Genomic DNA, 19,546 nt, shown 5'->3' on the forward strand with positions numbered 1-19,546 from the left:
AACAAAGCTGGGGTTTAAGTAAAGATTAATGAAACTGGTGAGAAGTGAATCCTAGTTAAAGTTGATGAGTGTAACATGGACTTGAAATGTTTCCATATGTTATCCACTTTTTGATAAAAGCTCGTTTGATTATTTTCTTCTTCGTCTTATCTAAATAGGTTCCTTAATACAACCTGTCTCGCTTAATATAATGCTTCTTTTATCAGGCTTCTTTGTACCTTCCGACTAGCTTTGTCCCGTCTCACTTGGCTATTTAGGTCGGCAGCCGTAAGGCACGCACGTGTGGCCTTCCGTTCAGCTTCGGACAAGTGCACTGACGTAATCGTGGCGCTGCAGCGCCTATCATCATAACGTTGGGGGTATAACCGTCTTTGATAAAAAGGTCGAGACCCCAGTTCTTTTTACGATTGACTTAATTTCTTTATCAAATGAAATTGTGAATTAAAGGTCGATGGTTGCTGGAGATAGACTAATCTTGGCGTGGAACTTGAGAAGTTTCATTTCGTCTAATTGTGCGTTATAAACAGTGTCTAACGAAACGAGAATTGATGAAAACACCCTGATTCACGACGATAATCTTGAAACCTAAAGCAATTCTGCTTGATCCATTTAAACCTTTACTTTGATTGTATCTATTGAGGACGAAATTTTATGCGTTCAATTTCTTTTAATGTTTTGATTCTCTGATCTGTAAAGGATCTCATTTCAAACTAAAATCATTGTTACCTTCGTTTGTCAGTTTAAGACACTGGGTTTTACAGTATATGATTTCAGAGGAGCTCGTCAATATGAGATTTTCCTTTGGTTTAAATTTATATTAAATTATGAATTTAATCAGGGAAATGGTACTTGGATGTGGTAGAATGATAACATGATAACAATTGAAGTTTGGAGTATTCGATGAAAAATGTAGCCTAATCATTATTTTTTTCTTCAGACAACCAACAATTTCGATTTTTGATCCCACCCCAAAAAAATCTTACCATATTTTGTTTGTTTCATAATCGTAACCTTGGTAAGTTTGTGAATTATATATTAGGATTTCATTTGAAGTCGAGGAAAGATCGCTGAACCCTGAACCACTTAGAACGACGGTCAGGCAATTACCCTGTACAAGTGGATGTACATCGTGCTAATAACAGGAAATAATTAATTAGAACTTTGCTTTGAAGACAGAGGTTTTGAACATTGAAAATCAATCAGCTTTTCAACTGGTATTTGTACTTGTAAAATCCATTGAATAATATGTTCACTTCCTATTTAAATTCTCGTCATTTTAGCCCCAGTCTCTTGACCAAACCATTGTAATGTTTTAACAAGTTCAATAATGGTTATACAATGTTCACACGATTAGGCTAATGGTGACAACTCCAACACTTAAAACGTGTGTTTGAGTGCATTGATTTAAACCGCTTAGAACGCAGTCCTGGTACATTGTTAATTGTTAATGCACAGCCAAAATCACTTTTTGTGACAGTGAGGCAATACAAGGAGTGATTTTTGCTAACTGGTTCATAAAACTAAGTATACCTGTTTGATTTTTGTATTTGAAATATGAATATCAAATCAAAACAAGTGGTATAAAATTATTGGCAAATCGAGATATTGAGGCATATCTTACAGTGTTTAGTATCAGTAATTAATTTAAGTATTTAAATACTACTATGTAATGCCAGAAATTTTAATAATGAAAATATAAGACGTAAGAGTTCGTGAGACGACCCTTTCACCGCAGGCTCGTAGCCAGACTTGATTATTCGGAAGGGCAAGTAATACATGCAGAGAGGCAATGGTGTTTGGTGTTTAGTTGGTAATGAGAATGCAGGCGATGTATTATCACAATATACAAAGCTTCAAACAAAAACTATTATCATTCCATACAAAAGTTGTACGTTTTGAGAAATTACCCTTGCTACGAAAGTAATACAAAAGCATTTAGCAAGTTCTTGGAGTGAAAATCCCCCTAAAATTATATTTATAGTTGACAATGAGATCGTTAGCATTTTCGTTTTGTCTGACGTAACGAGGTGAGCTAAACACTATTAACAACTATACACCTATCTCCCTTATAAATAGCTACCTTTGTTTACGATAGAAGTATCCTAACTGCTAAATAATTGCTTTGGTTATTGTTTGTTTCCCGGAAATAGGTGAGGACACCCTATAATTAAAATTAACAAAGTTTGTAATTTCCTATTAATTTGTGGAATTGTGTTAAAAAACATCCTATTATTTCCTAAAAAGTTCAATTTTCGGTCTTCTTGTTTTGTCCAATAAGTGTTAAAACACTTTGATAGCAAATTTCAGGGCAACTTCTATTACAGTAAATATGACCCCTCTTCTCTACTCTTTTTAGAATCCTGAAAATAACGGTAATAAAAGTGGATACATTCGACCCTAAATAATTCACAATACCCATAGGATAATCTCGAGAACCTAGTCGAACCTAATATTAGATATTTTAAAGATTGGAAACTTCTTTAAAATAGGAAGGCAGGCAATGTATTTTCACAATACATTTTTACAAAATATATTGGGTCTGCTAGAAACTGGAATCTGAGAGAATCTGCAATCATAACCCCCCCCCCTCCCCCCCTCCCCCCCTCCCCCACAAAAATAAATAGATCACCGGTAGTTTGGTTCCCATCATATCTGTTTCTAGCGTGACATGTTTATGTGTTTTAAATGGCTTTTTAAAACTAAAGAATGGGATTTATACCATGCACTAAACGGCGGTATTGATCGTTATAGATTTAGCTTTCGTCAATGAGCGACAAGCATTGCTGTTCACTTGCTTTTACACCGTGGGTTAATTTTTAACTACAAGGCAATATAAACCGGTCCAAGGCATCCCTGCAGAACTAACGACCCTAGCTGACAATATCCCGTACAACGCCTCCTTTTAAAATATCTTAATTTACGATGCATGCTTCGTTAGGGGCCCATCATTACATCTTATGTACTAGGGGTCGTAAAGAGTAGCGCATAAAATCGAAATAAAAGATAACATTTGATTTGACCCTGGTGATCACAGTGACCATTGTCCGAACTGACCATTGACATTGTTCTTTACTTTATGTTCTTTTAATCTTTAAATCTGGTCAAGCAGGCCAGTGGCTATTTGGCTCAATTTGAAACGTATGTTTGGTCATTTGGCCGTAAAATTACTATAATAAGAAGGTTTTTATGGGATTGTCTAGTGCTTGTGTACATAGACTATAGTCATTAAAATTCATATAAAATACTTTAAGTACTATTACGAAAATCGGATCTTTGGTGAACATAACAAAATGAAGGCCTATTTAGTTTCAATGAGGATAAGTAGTCTGAAGTCTGAATAACAGGAGTTTTTATTTCTTACGTTCAAAGACGTTTGAACAATTCTTTCTTTCTATTTTCCGTCCCCTATCGAATTCTTGTGCTCTGTTTTATTTAGATTGACAAGTTTTAACGAAGCGAAACCGCACTTAACATTATGCGCTTATTATACATTTTGAACGAACTGCATTCTCTAACCCAATTTCTTAACGTAATTTTCCATTTCCTCAATTTATTAATATTTCTTCCGATTTATTCATGAAATGTATGAAACTTCGCCCTCTCATTTTTGAGCCCTCTTTGTAATACCAAATATCACACGTGTGAAAAAATGTATCGCTATTTAATAGGTTCTACTTGAATGAAGAAACTCTAAAGCTCTTTGCCCTTTCCCACGCGCTTACTGATTTGAGCAAGCGACCACGTGTTCATAAAAAATGCTATTATCATTTAGTTCAAGACAATTTTACATTTAACGACGTCTTCTATTGACATTGAAGTATTATTACTGAATTAAAAATTATTGCGTTTTAAGTCGGTCACTTGAATGGAAACTTCAATTACCCCTATAGATAAAAAATAGTTAAAAAATGAAAAAAAGGAGTGTTTTGAATCTCTGGGAATGAAATAATTTGTAAGACGTAAGATGATGGCCAAGGAATTCCCTTTACCTTTTTACAATAACCTTGTATATTTATATTCGTCTTAACGCAGAATAAAGCATGGTGCATGTGGTATAGTTATGCAATGCATGACCAATTAAAACCTATGTACAGCTCAACCAGTATTATAGGGTGCGTGTTTCTGTTTTAAATAAATGTCAATACATTATTCGTTATTTAAAATTAAAAAAAAAACGTGAAAACAAAGTGGTTGACCTCAAGTGGTCACTTATATTATGCCTCAGAAGATTTATGCAGTCAAAAATTAGTATCTGACAAATTAAAGGCTCTGTTGTAGTCTGATCATCCAAAATTTACCTATAAATGTTATTGCCAATTTGAAAGATCAAACGTTTGAAATTCAAGATATAACCAAAGCAACAGGATACCAATTAGGTCGATTGATTAAGCTCGGTGCAGGGTACCAACTTAGTTATAATTTTTATAATCAATACCAAAAAAGCAGGGAAAATGATTGCACCCTGTCGGATACCAAATTATTAGCATTATTTTCTACAATAAAAGTATTGCTCGAAGGTGCACTGAAGACGCTTGAGACAATTACTTGTAATTCGATATTTTTTTAACCGTTTGATGAAAATTGACAATTTCAGATAAAAATGACACCCCCTAGTGACTGATAAATACAATCCAATCAAAAAAGTTGTACAGGTGTATACTTAAATACAATTGTGTGCACCCAATTTTCTTTGTACAAGTGATAAAACGGGGTTGAAGTGGAGACTTGAATTGACTTTAAGCGAACAAAACAGCTCTTGGCTATATAATAATATCTCTTGGCAATATAATATCTTCACTTTACCTAGCGTTAGATGGTGATCCAAATCTATATGTTTTTACATTGCATTAAAGCTTTATTGCTAGCCTTACAATGAAAGCCTGAAGTAAATTCGAACGAAATAGAGGGGAAGCGGTGGTATTTTGCTGTCGGAAATCATAATTTGGGGTCATTAAATTTAAGTCATTTTTTTGTCAAGAAGGGATTCTCATCTGGACACTTAGTACTGACCTTGACAACTGTTCGCCTGAATTCAGTGAACACCGTCAAATTTAGATCATACGTAGTTAATGGACAAAAAATTAAAAATGCACATATTTTGTAAGTAATTGTACTACTATCTTATAAATTTTCTTCCCCCTTAGAATATGTCAATATGACAAAATAGTTTCCTTGTAAGATGATCAATAAACTCTAACAAATAGTGCTGTTTCCTTTCGTATATGGATGATAATGGTACGTGCGTTAGCCTAAAGAAACGATTGAGTGATACATCTTCACTCCGTCTTAAGTAGACAACAGTCATTTCTTCTTATCAAACAGGAAATTCTGATTCACAAACGTTTATTTCGTGGGTTATTGTACTCTGTTATTTGGGATGCAGTGTCCAGGTAGTGTCGTATTTGGCTACACACAATACCCTGGCCACGCGAACCATTTCCGGTCTACGCCGGAAACCAAGAAGTGTCTGAAGTCTACAACTAACATTGATAAACGGCTCGACTATATTACATCACATGACACTTCTCTCAAGTTTTACTTCACATTTTTCATCGATTGACAATGCAGTTTAATGTTTAGAGATTATATTTTGACACTTTCTCTTCTTTGTGGATTAACCGCGAGCTTATTATCTCTGATTTATACAGTTCATTTTGGTATAATTTATCGCCTAATATATCTTTTATCTCGATCTGTAGGTCTATTTCAAAACACCTTAGGATAATTATACAACGTTGTAGTCTGAAACATATTTAGATGCATGTATTGCATACAGCGTATTAAAAATCGTCATTGATTCTTTCACGCCAAATTCCACTTTTGGACATGCTTTACATGCATATCACAGCATGACTAGAGAACTTGTGCATATTGCATAAAACGTGAAACAGGTATAGATTGTCCACTCCTCTGCACGTTATTGTTGTTATTTTGCAACCACAACTATACTATTTCACCATGGCATTTTGGTCGTTACACGGAAGCTCTGTTACTTGTTTCTCATTTGGAATAACGATATTACTTCGCACAATTCCTTTGTTCAGTATCATTTCGATTACTAATGGCATTGCATCGAACTCTATAACGTAACTTTTGTTATGTTGTGTGATTTTCTTCGATACATTCAGAAACATTTTAATATTAAGGCCAAGGAAAGAAAAATACACATGCAATCTTATTTACAAGTTCATTGTGAATTTAATCTGTTGTTATTGAACTTTAGAAGTAATCTTGAGTAGTTGAAATAGTTTTATCAGAAAATAGATCATATTTATAAATCCCCCACGGAGCTTGGCCATCTTTTTGCTGTCAGGGATATCGTGGGAAGACAGAAGGGGACATCTTTCGATACAATTTCATATTTCAATACGCACTAATGTCATATAGGCAATTACTTTGATTCAAGTTCTTTCTGAACGTAAACAAATTTATTATGTTGACGGGTGTAAGGGTGGGGTACAATAGAGCAGGTTTATTAAAAATCCTTTATGTTTTGAAATGAAAGGTTTTTCGTGTCGGTAAAGGTTAACTTCCATTGTGAGTTAATATGTTTTGAGTAATACAGGTAGCCAAGATTATTCATGTCCCTATAACAATATATAAGACTTATCTTTTGTGATTTAATAGGCGGCTTTCTGTATTCAATTCTCTTCTAATGACCACTTATTGTCACGTTATTGATGGTAATCGGAGATCGACATAGCTCGGGACAATACAACTGACCACTACTAAAATTGACATGTATGAAAAGAAAGAAACGAAAGATAAATTGAATCAAATTAAAGCCAGTGGTCAAGAATGACTGAAAATTATATATTTTATAAAGAACACGTGTTGTAAAAGAAAACAGTGTCTAGTTACATTGATGATGGAAGGGGTAGAGTAGTTGACACTATGCCTTCAGGTATTTCAATGACAACGAAGTATTGCAGGTGAGGAGAAAATGGTTAAGAAATAATTTGTAATGAAAAATTGCAATTTGTTAATGGACAATGCTAGTACTTCTCTTATCAGCTCGTAATGTTAACTTTTTTAAATTTAAAATATAACGAAGCCTCTTTTCATAAACAAATTTACCTAATCAATTTTTTAAGGAAATATAAAAAAACAGACCACTATACTAGAACAATGCAATGATTTTGGGGTAGTAACTACATCCTGTCTTCCTTGCGACATAAGTTTTAATTTTAATTGTGCAGAGAACCAGCCTGTGATTCTTTGTTTTCTGCTGAAAAAATCAGATCGTAGCTGAAGCTAACATGAAAAGATCAAAACGTCTGAAAAGCTGTCAGTAGAACATAGAGAATTTAAGTTTGGAAATGTAAGTTTATGAATTTAGTAACCGTTACAAATACTCGTGGTTAATGATCGAAAAGATCTGGTCACGACTATTCAATAAATAGTTTTATTGAGGAAGATGTCCAGATGGGTATCTGTAGTAAGGGTGTTGGCTAACGTATCTATCATAACGACATGCCATGGACTTGCCATAGCAATGTAGAGTATTAAATATTGAGTACAAACCTGTGCTGTGCTGTACCGTATTTTCTTTGGATAAAGTTTCAATAATAATGACTTTGAGTTGAAACTTTCCTGTTAGCGATATTATTACCCATAAATACCAATACCCTAAAAATAAGAACGATGATACGTACCTTATAACAATTTTAATCCGAAATTAAAGTATATTTCGTTGCGTTATACCGTTTTGAATAGGAAGATACAATTTTTATGGAACTGAATAAAGTTATTCCCCTTTACTTCTCTCGTCTGGTCATATTATATTCATTTCTAAATTGTCGTATAATATAATATAATGTATTTTATAATGAAGAATACGGTATAGTAAGTTATGTTTTATTGACAACATAAATAAGTAATCATTTACTTATTGATTGATTATTGAAATATATAAACAAAATATATTATTTGTCAACAGATGATATATGAGATTGGTTCACCCAAGTTCAAGACATCAATTCTGAAATTTATGGAAATGGATCGAATAATTTGGAAAGTATTTTCCTCTGATCTTAAAGGATTGAAACTTGTCAGCTTAACTGTTTGAAGATTATTCTTATATTTAAGCAAAGAAATTTGGTCATGACTTTCTGACTCATCATTCGATGACACATGGCCCTTGGTCTTGGTGTGACAATATTTATTCTTTGATGTCAGTTCGTTAGTCAATCAGAAAAAAAAACAAAGATTCCTATGATATCTATCCTATGATTAAGAGAAAGTGGTTATGTTTTAATGTCGACCTGAGCGATAGGAGTCTAAGAACAGCTATTATAGGTAGTTGGTCAATTTCTGATATTGAGCGTATCACTAATGTCGACTTCAGAACATTTTACACCATATAAAACCCCTTTCGCACTGCAAAAGTAATTCTGTTCTATAACTTCCAGTTGCTTACTGGAAATACTTGAAAATCACAAGAAGAGTATTAATTAAGTACACAAATATGCTTTGGAAGAATGTTACATTATTATATTCATATTTTATTATGATGAACATTGTAGTTCAATTCCATTTACTGTGACCTGAAATTGTAACTAACAATAAAACTTTTTTCAGCAGTGCGAAAGTGGCTATCCAGATAGGATTGCAGTGCCAAAGCAAACTGAACCGAATCGAACTAAATCGGATTTTTATATTCGGTTATAACCGAATTCAATAATTCAGTTGTGTAGTGCGAAAAAGGTATAAAGCATTCTGTTCTCCGTCCGGACCAGGTCGCGATAAGAAGCGACGATTTACATTAGAGTAAGTCCAAGTGGTGTGAGAACGGTTCTTCAGTTGTAGTGTAAATAAAAAGATGGTATGGTTATTACTGGAACTGAAACTCTTCTTGAAAAAAATGAGTTAAAATTAATCATTGGATTCACCCTGATGTATTAAAAGCGGAAAAAGATGTAGGTCGCTTATGAGGCATGCGCAGTAAAGAATTCTCGGAATGGATTCCGTTTACATTACACCATTCATCGAGTCCGTTTTGAGAACCGTTCCGATTCGGTTCTAAGAACGCTTGCCCGTTTACATTACTCAAAATTCATCCGTTCCGTTCTGAGAACCGATGAGATACGTAAAATCTGGGTATATCCAATGCTCTATATATGTAGTGCTTTGGGTGTATCTAAATCAAACAGAGGTCGCAAACTGCAGAGGTTTTATTATTAAACGTCTTCTTGGTTAAGTGTTAGTGCCTTGATCGAAATTTAGTATTATTGCTGCTTTACCCAAAAGTTATTTGATAATGACGTGACAGTGGACTTCCTGTTCATTCACTTGTGCAAATTCAACCGGAAGTGTTTTTTTATTCCCAGATAACATTCAACGTACAACTAAATTCTAAACGTGATCAGATCAACATATCAATAACTGACATTTACAAATTTGAATTAAAATCCAATCACAGATATGTCAGAGACAAACTGACAACACGGAAGTTACGTTCGAATGGCGCAATAAACTTCCGGTTGTAAGCATTGTCTCCGAAAGTTTGATTGGATAAAAGATAATATTTCTATCGTGTCACTTGCATAACTTTTTTTTAAATCAACCAACGCAATTTCCCAGTATTTTGACAAATTTATTAACTAATTTCTATATATTTATGATAAATTAAATTGACATATATTATGATGAACATTCTCAATGATTGACGGGTATGTCATGTATATCGTCTCGTGCTTGACACGCGCTAATATCTCACCCCGAGCAAGTATCGACTGAAAAGTCTTGACACAAAATACACAGGTGATCTGACATGAAATTGGTAATTTTAGATAGGCTTTATTTTTTGCAATTTTCTGCGTCGAGTCTTTGAATGAAAACGGAAGTGCAGAAGTCCATTCATTCATCTGGTTTGATAAAGACCTCGTTCGATTTCAGACGATCCTGTGGAATTTTTCCATAAATAACGACACATAATGGTGAAACATATTCTGCTTGAGGTATTATTGAAAACCTACCATTGATCAGAGGGACTTATATTTTTAGATACGGGACGTTCTCTATAGCATTATGATCTTTAGTTTACGACCTTAAAAATTTGCCTGGGTTCGACTGATAAAAAAATTCCGCGGGCAGAATAATAAGCTATGACCAAACACTTCAAAATGATAGAATCTTATCCGATCGTAGCCGCGGGTGTTGTGAACTATTGGTGTTAGGAACACTACTTCATTTCCACCTTTAGATTACCAAAATTACCAATTAAATCAATGTTATATGACACGTCCTGATGTCCGATAGGGGGCGTTCCATGTGTCGTCTGCCTTAACATAAAAACAATGGCGGGCACGGATGAGACACGTCGCTTCAAACGTAAAAATCGTTGTGTCATATTTTCAACCTTTACCCGTATCATTAGTTCGTCAAAAAGTTAAATATGGGGAGGCGAAGTGGCTACCTTTGTATTTTTTACTGTTTCTTTATAACGCATTACTCAACTATGGCGGGGGTGTTTTTGACATGCGAATACACTATTGTGTGTAATGTGAGTCCAATTTAAGGTGAAACACTCCCAGTTCCATTGTGCTGAGATTATAATATTCCGATTTCTCCTAACGATAAAGGAAACAAAATATTGAACAATTCCCCTTAAGGATATATATTATACTCTAGTGTGTTATTGTCCCCCTCTAACAAACTGATAACTATTTTGAAAACTTTCGCAAGAATTAATGTCATTTTATAAAGTATGTTGCTCCGCACCTAGATCCGGGTATAAGTCATGTACACCCTGCTATTAAGTGACACTCCTTAAGTAATGTGCAGACGATTCCATGCATTTGTTAAAATTCTGTGTAATGCCATGTAGGCTACTGGCTCATTTAACAAAATTGTTGGTTTTGTAGACTACAAAGTATAATGCATGTTTATTTGCATATCCAAATAAATCATTTATTAATTCTTTCAGTTTAATCCGTATTTTCGGAGCGTGGGCGTGGGCGGTATCTCTCACGCAAAAATGTTGTTTTACAATCTGAAATATAGAAATGGGACAATTTTATCAGCAATTGTTAGAATCCTTTCAGTTTCCTGGTACACCATTCACAAATATCATGAGTTATTAAGAGTCTGGTTGAACCTGTCTACCAGGCACCTTTTAGCATACGTTATTGAAAAATTTATATACGTCACGATTTGTGTTCCATAGTTAACCAATATTATGACACAGTCTATAGTCAGTGATTTGTGATTTTTTAATTTGTTGAACAAGCGCGTTAATGAAAAACAACTTCAACAATATTGATACACGATGCCTTCAGTAGATAAGGCAGTGATTTATTTGAAAATATTTTTAGTATTAATTCCTATTAATCGGTCGTAAGACATATATCGTAAGTATAGACATCTGCAAAAATATTGACGTACGGTTACTATTAATTGCAATAACAATGTCTACGGATCTAATTACAAAGTATGTATATTGAAGTTTAAAATTTGTGTCTCCAAAATTTCTTAATTTGGCTTTAAAATTGCGTCTATATCATTGAATTATTCAGCTTATATTTCATTTATCAATAGCTTTAATCTTTCTTAAAACATCCTTTTGAACAATGTGACTTTGGTATACTTACTCGTTCTAATAGCATTTTGTGGAATGAAAGTATATGTTTTTACATGGATTAAAAAGTATGATTGTGTGGATGATCTATTTGAATTTCTTTTTTCTCTTTGGATAATTTATTTTTAAAAGCATGGCGATACAAAATATGGTCAGTAATTTGCTTTCCGTGAGGAGACAAACTGGTTACGGCACAATTGGAATTGCATGAAGATAATTGTTATATCAAGCAATCCTCATATACCAAATCTTCCTTGATTATTTTTCACACAATTGTTAAATCTTTGACACATTTGTGAATACCTAATTAATTAGGTGCATTGTTTCACTAAATATTAAACTAAGCATACCAAAACAATCCAGCGATCGCGACAGGCTACGCAGACAGACCGTCTAGCGACTACCACGATACGGATAAACGGAACGCCACAGATCGGATTAATGGGGATTAAAGAAAATAAATCCGTGTCGGAGTTCTTGTCAAGAGGTGAGAACAAAGGTTCAAGTTTTTTTGTTTACATGTACCTTCGTCAATATTTAAAATTAACTTTGACAAAACGAATGAATGGAATGAAAAATTTAATCCGATTTGATTTTTCGTAATAATGTATAATGAGATTAGGTAGTTGAAAAATCACGATTTGTTGAGAAATTAGAAATTACTACCCTGATTTATGTCTGCCTTAACCCAAATATTGATCATATCGTACATCATATATAATTGCCCTTTATTGTTTGAAAACGGTTAAGCTATATTGCGCAAGAGTTTAGAGCCAAATTCTTCAATATTCAATGCATATTATACTTGATTACGATTTAGTAGAGAGTAGGACACAAGACTGTGTTCGAAAATCACGTCACAGTCAAGCTTTCATATGAAATCTACACAGTACACTTAAGTTAGGACGGTTGATTACGACGTAAATTGCAAATAATTGGCTCACATTTGGCAAGGGGTCACTCCAAAAGTTTTGATTTTGACTCCTAAATAGATATTTGTTATTGGAGCCGAGGAGATGGGACGCTTTAAAACTTTTATGATGTGCGATTGGTTTTATATGGAATCGGTGGCTAGTCAAAAAATAACCCTACGTTCAATGTTAATGATAGTACAATTAATTTCTGTTACCTGTAGTAATTAAGTAATTAACAGATATTTGTTAGGCACAGGACGTCTAGCCCGATTGTCGATGTTCTGTGTAAGCAACACCTCTATGTTACCTGTAAATTGACCACAATAACAGACAATCACAATTAACAGAAGTCGTGCCAGATTGTTGCGAGCTCGAATTATATTTTAGCAGTATTGCTCCATTAAAGGATTTATTGATATCTCCAATTAAAACACATAATCCTGTAAGTCAGTCTCGAGAGATTTTTTTTTTGTATAAGCACCTATACAAATTAATAATTTAAGAATTCATTTTAATCCAGCGCAGACACAAATTTAGTCGGATTGTCTCATGGCGAAAAATTCACAACGTAGAGCAGGTTTCAACCAAACAATGTCTTTATAATTTTATAATTTGGCAACAGCCATAATCAAAATTTGTACAAATACATATCTGAAACTGTTAAAAACAGATCGGAATATCGACAGTTTGGAAATGAAATCACGGTAAATAAAGGCACAAGAGGCTGTAGACCTCCTCCCCAACCCTCTCGATACGTGCTCCATTTCATTTTAGTTGGAGTTTACTTATTCTCAGTCTTTACCAAGCTCTTTTACCTCCAGGAAAAGTTTTTTAAAAGGGAGACATATGTAATATAATTCTTCAGATATAACGAGAGATATGAGACTTGAATAGAAACCTGTCATTTACCGAAATTTAAGGGAAAAAAATGTACAGTGATGTACAGTTAATTAAGAAATTCGCAAATTTAATCTCCTAAGATTATTTTCCACACCTTTTTACAAATCTTCGACGCATTCACGAATATTTATTTAATACGACCTATTGTTTCACTTAATTTCATTACTGATTATACGAAAACATTACAGAGATCGCGACAGGATACGCAGACGGACTGTCTGGTGCATACCACGATTATTTTGGATACACGGAATAATTAAGATCAGTATAATCTGGGATTATATCAGTGTCGGAGAAGAAGTGAATGGTTTGGAAAATTGTTTTACGGAAATGATCTGGTTTAAATTTGTTTTCTGTAACAATGAGCTTAGAAATGTAAAATCATGATTTCAGTCTCAGTAAACTGATTCATATTTTCAAGACCTGTTGTATAAAAAACATAAGTATGACTCCAACGATCACACTGTGCTATTATTATTATTATGACAAGCTCAGAACCTCAACTGCTGAAATAAAATACACATAATTAATATGAATTCGCATCTAAAATAAAGGTAAAATTACTTTGGTACAAGAATAAAGCGAACGTTACTGAATAATACATCTCTGGTTAAATAGTTCATACAAGTTTATAATTTCAGTAAAAACAATAAACTGGTGTTTAGGGTAGGGGGTTAATAACATGGTTTAATACCATTGTAAATTACTTATTATAAGATCGTATTAACTTTTATCACCTGTAGTCATTAAATAATTAACATATATTTATTGACTATGGGACAGCCAGTCGGATTGTCTACCGAGAGTATTAAGTTTTTAGGCAATATCCCAATGTTAAATTGTAAATTAGTTGCATTATCATACAATGTATTCAGATTTCAGGAAGAGTTAAAGCTAATTTACAACAGTTTATCAAGTTGTGGTCGAAAATCATATTCCAGTGTTGCATGTAAACTGCTTACAAGAACAATCAATTTATTACAAGGGCAATCAATTTATTTCAAACCAAGTCCTGCCAAATTGTCTCGAGACTGAACAGCAACATTTCTTTGTTAACTAGAAATTGGTTAACAATGACATTCAAATTATTTCAAAAAGAAGTCATGCCAAATTGTCTCGAAGCATGCAGCAACATTTCCTTGTTAACTGGTAATTGGTTTACAATGATAATTAATTTATTTCAAAAAGAAGTCAGGCCAAATTGTCTCGAGACCGAACTTAAAGCAACATTCCCATATTAACTGGTAATTGGTTTACAAAGACATTCAATTCATTTCAAACAGACGTCATGCCAAATCGTCTCGAGACTGAACTTACAGCAACATTTCACCCTTAACTGCAAATTGGTTTAAAATGACCACCAATCAATTGGAAACACAAAATTTCTCGGAGTTATCCACCGTCTTTGTTTTTGACAGCATTTCACTGGTATCGGTATTTGACACATAACAGCTACCAATCACAGTTAATGGACATATCGTTCAATGTATATTGTTTGCTATCAAAGTAGGTGACTATGAAATTAACTGACTTATTAAACATTAGTTTTTTCGAATATTTTTGTCCCCAGATTGAGATATTGATTAATGAACATATTAGAATATTTTTTATCAATGGATGATACAAGAGTCATTCGTCACTATTCCATATTCCATATTTGAAGTAAAGTGACAAAAATCAAAAGTGTTATCAGAAATAGAAAGTTTCGATATTCATACCGCTTGAGGACATTTGGTCATTTCTACGCCAAAGGAATTTGTGTTTAGTATTCAAATATTATTTTACAATCTAAGCCCATTATTCCGGGTCAATGAAAAAGTGCATGTGTAAATATTTGCACGTGTTGTTGCATGTTAAAAGCATAATAAATGCACACAGATTTGGAGTGTTCATTGAAGCAACTATATTTTCTATTGTAATATCTGATGACTTAGAGTTGTAAATTAAGATTTTCACGACAATCTGACAATAGATTTGTCACATCATAAAATGTCTATTTGCTTTGAACTCACCGCTATTTGTTCGCTATAAGAAATATATAAGTAGTATATAAGCCATAATAAAGGCCCGTGTCAAGTGCATCACGCTTATTTCATATTTAAATATCTATACATTTATGTTAATATATATGAATAAAATGACTTTGTTCTTGCCGCTCAAGTGAGGTTTAGTGTTCAACATTAAAGTAGAAAATTTCACACTAGCTCTCAACGAAGGAAACACTTGAGTGTACCCTTAAATTACAGATCTTTAATATTCAAATTAATTCAAAGAAAATAAGAGGCTTTAAAAATAAATTGAATTTTTGTCTTTTGATTTAATGCATATAAAATCAGATTTGGGCTTATTCTTATCGAGCATACCCCATGCATAAAATTACCGCAGCATGCTTAATTGCATTTTGAAAATAAAATCCCGGGGTTGAAGACGTGGGGTCAATTCTAAGGACATTGGTAATTGTCGGGTCTGCAAAGACAAATAAAAAATAACCGTGAAGAATGGCGCGGGGACAGGGTATTGCTTTACTGCTAAGAAAAAAAAACAGAAGCGTTATTGTTTATATCTAAATGTTTATTGTTTAGCGGCGGTTAGTTCAAAGAGTCTGTATTATTTTGACCAGTCCATATCAATTTATTTTCTAATTTACCCAGATTGAATATATAAAATAGAAAATCGTCTTTTAAACTAATAAACAATCCCTAATTATATCAAGATGTAGCCAAAATAATAAAGTATCAAAGAGAAGTTATAATTGGACAAAGTATGATTTTGCACTTTGTCCAATTATAAAACTGAAACTTAGTAATTTTGGGAAATAATTTCACTATCAAGGAATTCATTGAAGTATTATATAGATGGATGAGATTGTTGCAATAAATGTTTGTTATCGCAAGAAAAACTTCCAGCTTTAACATCCTAGGCGTGTAAGAGACGTGTATTGTTGAATACAAATACTATGCTTAAGGTCGAGTACACTCTAGTCACAATATTAGGTATTGATTATTAGCTGTAAGCCTTTAAACGTTTTAACGAAAGTCATCTGGTTACACAATTTTCTCGCTATGCAAACGAAGGAATATCGATGTGGATTACATAATGAATTGACTAATCTTGTGTGTATAACAACACTTCGTGCATGTAAACAACTACAAATGTGTCAATAGATGCATGTTTTTCACCTTTTGAACACGAATATGATTCATTATCAATCATAGCTGTCAATATTGCATAAAATACATTATAAAATTTATTACACGTTTCATATTGTCAATGTAATTTATTCAATACTTCGAGGGTATGAATTTCACTCCTATGCGCTTAACGTTTCGAGTTCCTTATGTGTACATTTACCTGAATCGACTTTGTCAAAGAAATGTTTAATGGCGAGTAACTAAATGATTATCAATCTGAACTACATTCAAATGTATCAATATCTATGGTTGGATTGGAGCAATGACAGTATGCTGTATTGTCCAATTTAGGATATCATACATGTATTGTATTGTGATATAATATAATATACTGTATTGTATTGTGAATATATACAATTGTAACAAAACGCTAATTTCTAGTTTGAGCTCGTCAACTAACATTTATAATGGAAGTGGCACGGAAACAGATGTTAAAAGTGGTGACTATTCAACAGGTTGTTACGATCAAATACCGATACAGCCTCGACTCGTGCCAATCCAGTTTCCTCTCCACTGTAGATATTTTCCCACGGCCACGTACAAAGACTCTCACATTCCTACAGCCACAAGCCAAGGCGACTGATAGGCGAGGCGCGGGCCAACGAGAGATGTCTTTGTATAAAAGTATTTCTTATCGCTTCTCTTGTTTACATAACAATTCGACCATTAAGAAGACTAGTCAAGGGGCGGAGTTTTCCCACACTGTTCCCAAACCACTGAACAATTCTTTTGGCACGTGTACCTATTTAATCGCCAGTCAGTAAACGCTTTGATTGACATTCCTATATCATAGAGGTTTTCCGCGCCACAAGAACACCTGGCAATTAGCCAATCAGCGTAAGGCTGGCACAAGACCTAAAACTTGTCACAAACATAGCTGATCGCTGATTGGTGGAGTGTATCGGCTCGCGAGCGTGGGAACGAAGCTAGAAATGACTTCACACAGGCGAACGGCATGTGTCATTGAGTATAAATAGCCAGTTTTTCGGCTGAAACATCATTCCCTTACTTACTTTCAAGGATAAAACATCTCATTAGATTTTTATATATTTATACTCTGTGTTCTTACCTCTATTCACTATGGCGGATACTATGCAACCAACTCGTAAGGATCCTTCTATTAGAAAGGTAAGATCAAGTCAAAATAATATATTTGATAATCAATACCAATATATATTAAATACATTTTCTCATTTATATTTAAAAGTAGGAAATCATTGTGTGATGTCACTTTGGGGAAATTTGAAAGGATCAGTTTTTAAAATTTAAATGTTCGAAATGTGTATCAGTATTTTTGTCTAATTTATACAAATATACGGACAAGTTTTTAATGTTTTTATATTTTTGTATTTTAGAATAACAAACCTCTAATGGAGAAACGAAGACGAGCTAGAATTAACAGTTGTCTCACACAGTTAAAATCACTTGTACTTCAAGCAATGAAAAAAGATGTAAGTATTCTAAGCAATTGTTTATAACTTACTTGATATAGGATATATTTTTATTATTGGGACTCTCATATAATATGCTTTGTGCATTCAATCTAAAAATAGTACGGTATTCCCGATATCAGATATTTTAATATTTAAATTTATGTGTTGAAATTTAAGATATGTACTTATGTTTCGTTTCGTTATCTTTTCAGAGTTCTCAGTTTTCAAAATTAGAGAAAGCCGATATCTTAGAGTTAACTTTGAAACATCTTCGTGCCTTACAAAGACAACAGATACAAGCCACATCAGTACCCGATCCTAGCGTAATGACCAAATACAGAGCTGGTTTCAACGAATGTGCAAACGAAGTCATGAGATATATGGGAGCGGGTGGTGTTTCAGATGATATCCGTAGTCGTTTAGTCGGACACTTAGCAAATTGTATGCAAACAGTGAACAGTATCCCTCAACAAGAGAATAACATTCCACAAAGATGTATGCAGCCTCTTCAAGTTCAGATCCCATCAACAGTACCTTACCACAAACCACACTCTATTCCAATTTCTTCATACGCTCAGTCGAACTCTACTTCACCATCTTCAGTTACCTCCCCTTGTCTCACTCCTCGAGTAATCTCCCCTAATGACAATCAAGCAAGACTTACCGGTTCATTCCAAGTAGTTCCAGGAAATATGTGTAATGCTAATTCTGTTCCAGTGTACGTCCAGAACGGGGGACCATTGCCAGTTTACTCTCTTCAAGTGCCTAATATGAACAATGGTGTCACTGCCTTCGTCCCTTCTCCAACAAACTTACGCCAATCGTCTCCGGTGAAACTTGAGATGTCTTTTCCCGAGGAATTAAAGCATCAGTATTCTTATAGTATTAGTCCATCCTGCTCACCTTCCAACAGTTCTGTTAAAGAAGAGAAAGTATGGAGACCATGGTAATTCTCTACATTCCAGAACATTCAATAAAATACTGCCATATATTTATGTATAAAACGAATTATTTGTTATGTTTCATATTGTGCCTTTCATTATTATATGAATGAATATATTACTATTAATGTAAATCGTTACCAAAGGACGATTACCATGGTATATGTTAATATATTATATTATATACCATACCATACTATGTGTTAAATTTTAAGGGCATGTATTAAAAGTTGTTATTGCAAAGGCAAATTATTGGTGCATTAAATGATTATGTTGTTATGTATTTGATAGATATATTCAATATTGTTGTTATCTTTATTAAACTTTAAAGATTTAAAACGGTTTATTTCTTAAAATCCCTACACGACCAATTGTGCTTTACATGGTTTCGCTTGAATGAGCCGTGGATTTGAAATCAAATGCTATAACTGCACTGAACAGAAAGCACTCTCTAGTACTCTCGGGAACAACTGGATCCAACTAGAGCATTCACATTCGGGAATGACACACTGGCCTGTGTTTTTGTCGGCTTTTCGGACTTACTTTAACTTGCCGACACGATTGGCACACAATATATTGCATCATACCA

General features: G+C 33.8%; 1 protein-coding gene across 1 annotated transcript; it reads left to right on the plus strand.

Annotated features, from left to right (window-relative positions):
• The first annotated feature begins 17,597 nt into the window (after positions 1-17,597).
• On the plus strand, positions 17,598-19,299 carry LOTGIDRAFT_209713 (hypothetical protein). The gene is made up of 3 exons (XM_009059827.1): positions 17,598-17,711; positions 17,939-18,034; positions 18,229-19,299. The coding sequence occupies exons 1-3, from the start codon at positions 17,664-17,666 to the stop codon at positions 18,964-18,966; spliced, it is 882 nt and encodes a 293-aa protein (XP_009058075.1). The 5' UTR covers positions 17,598-17,663; the 3' UTR covers positions 18,967-19,299.
• Positions 19,300-19,546: the final 247 nt, after the last annotated feature.

The sequence above is a fragment of the Lottia gigantea genome (assembly GCF_000327385.1).
Source record: "Lottia gigantea unplaced genomic scaffold LOTGIsca_4, whole genome shotgun sequence".
NCBI lineage: Eukaryota > Metazoa > Mollusca > Gastropoda > Lottiidae > Lottia > Lottia gigantea.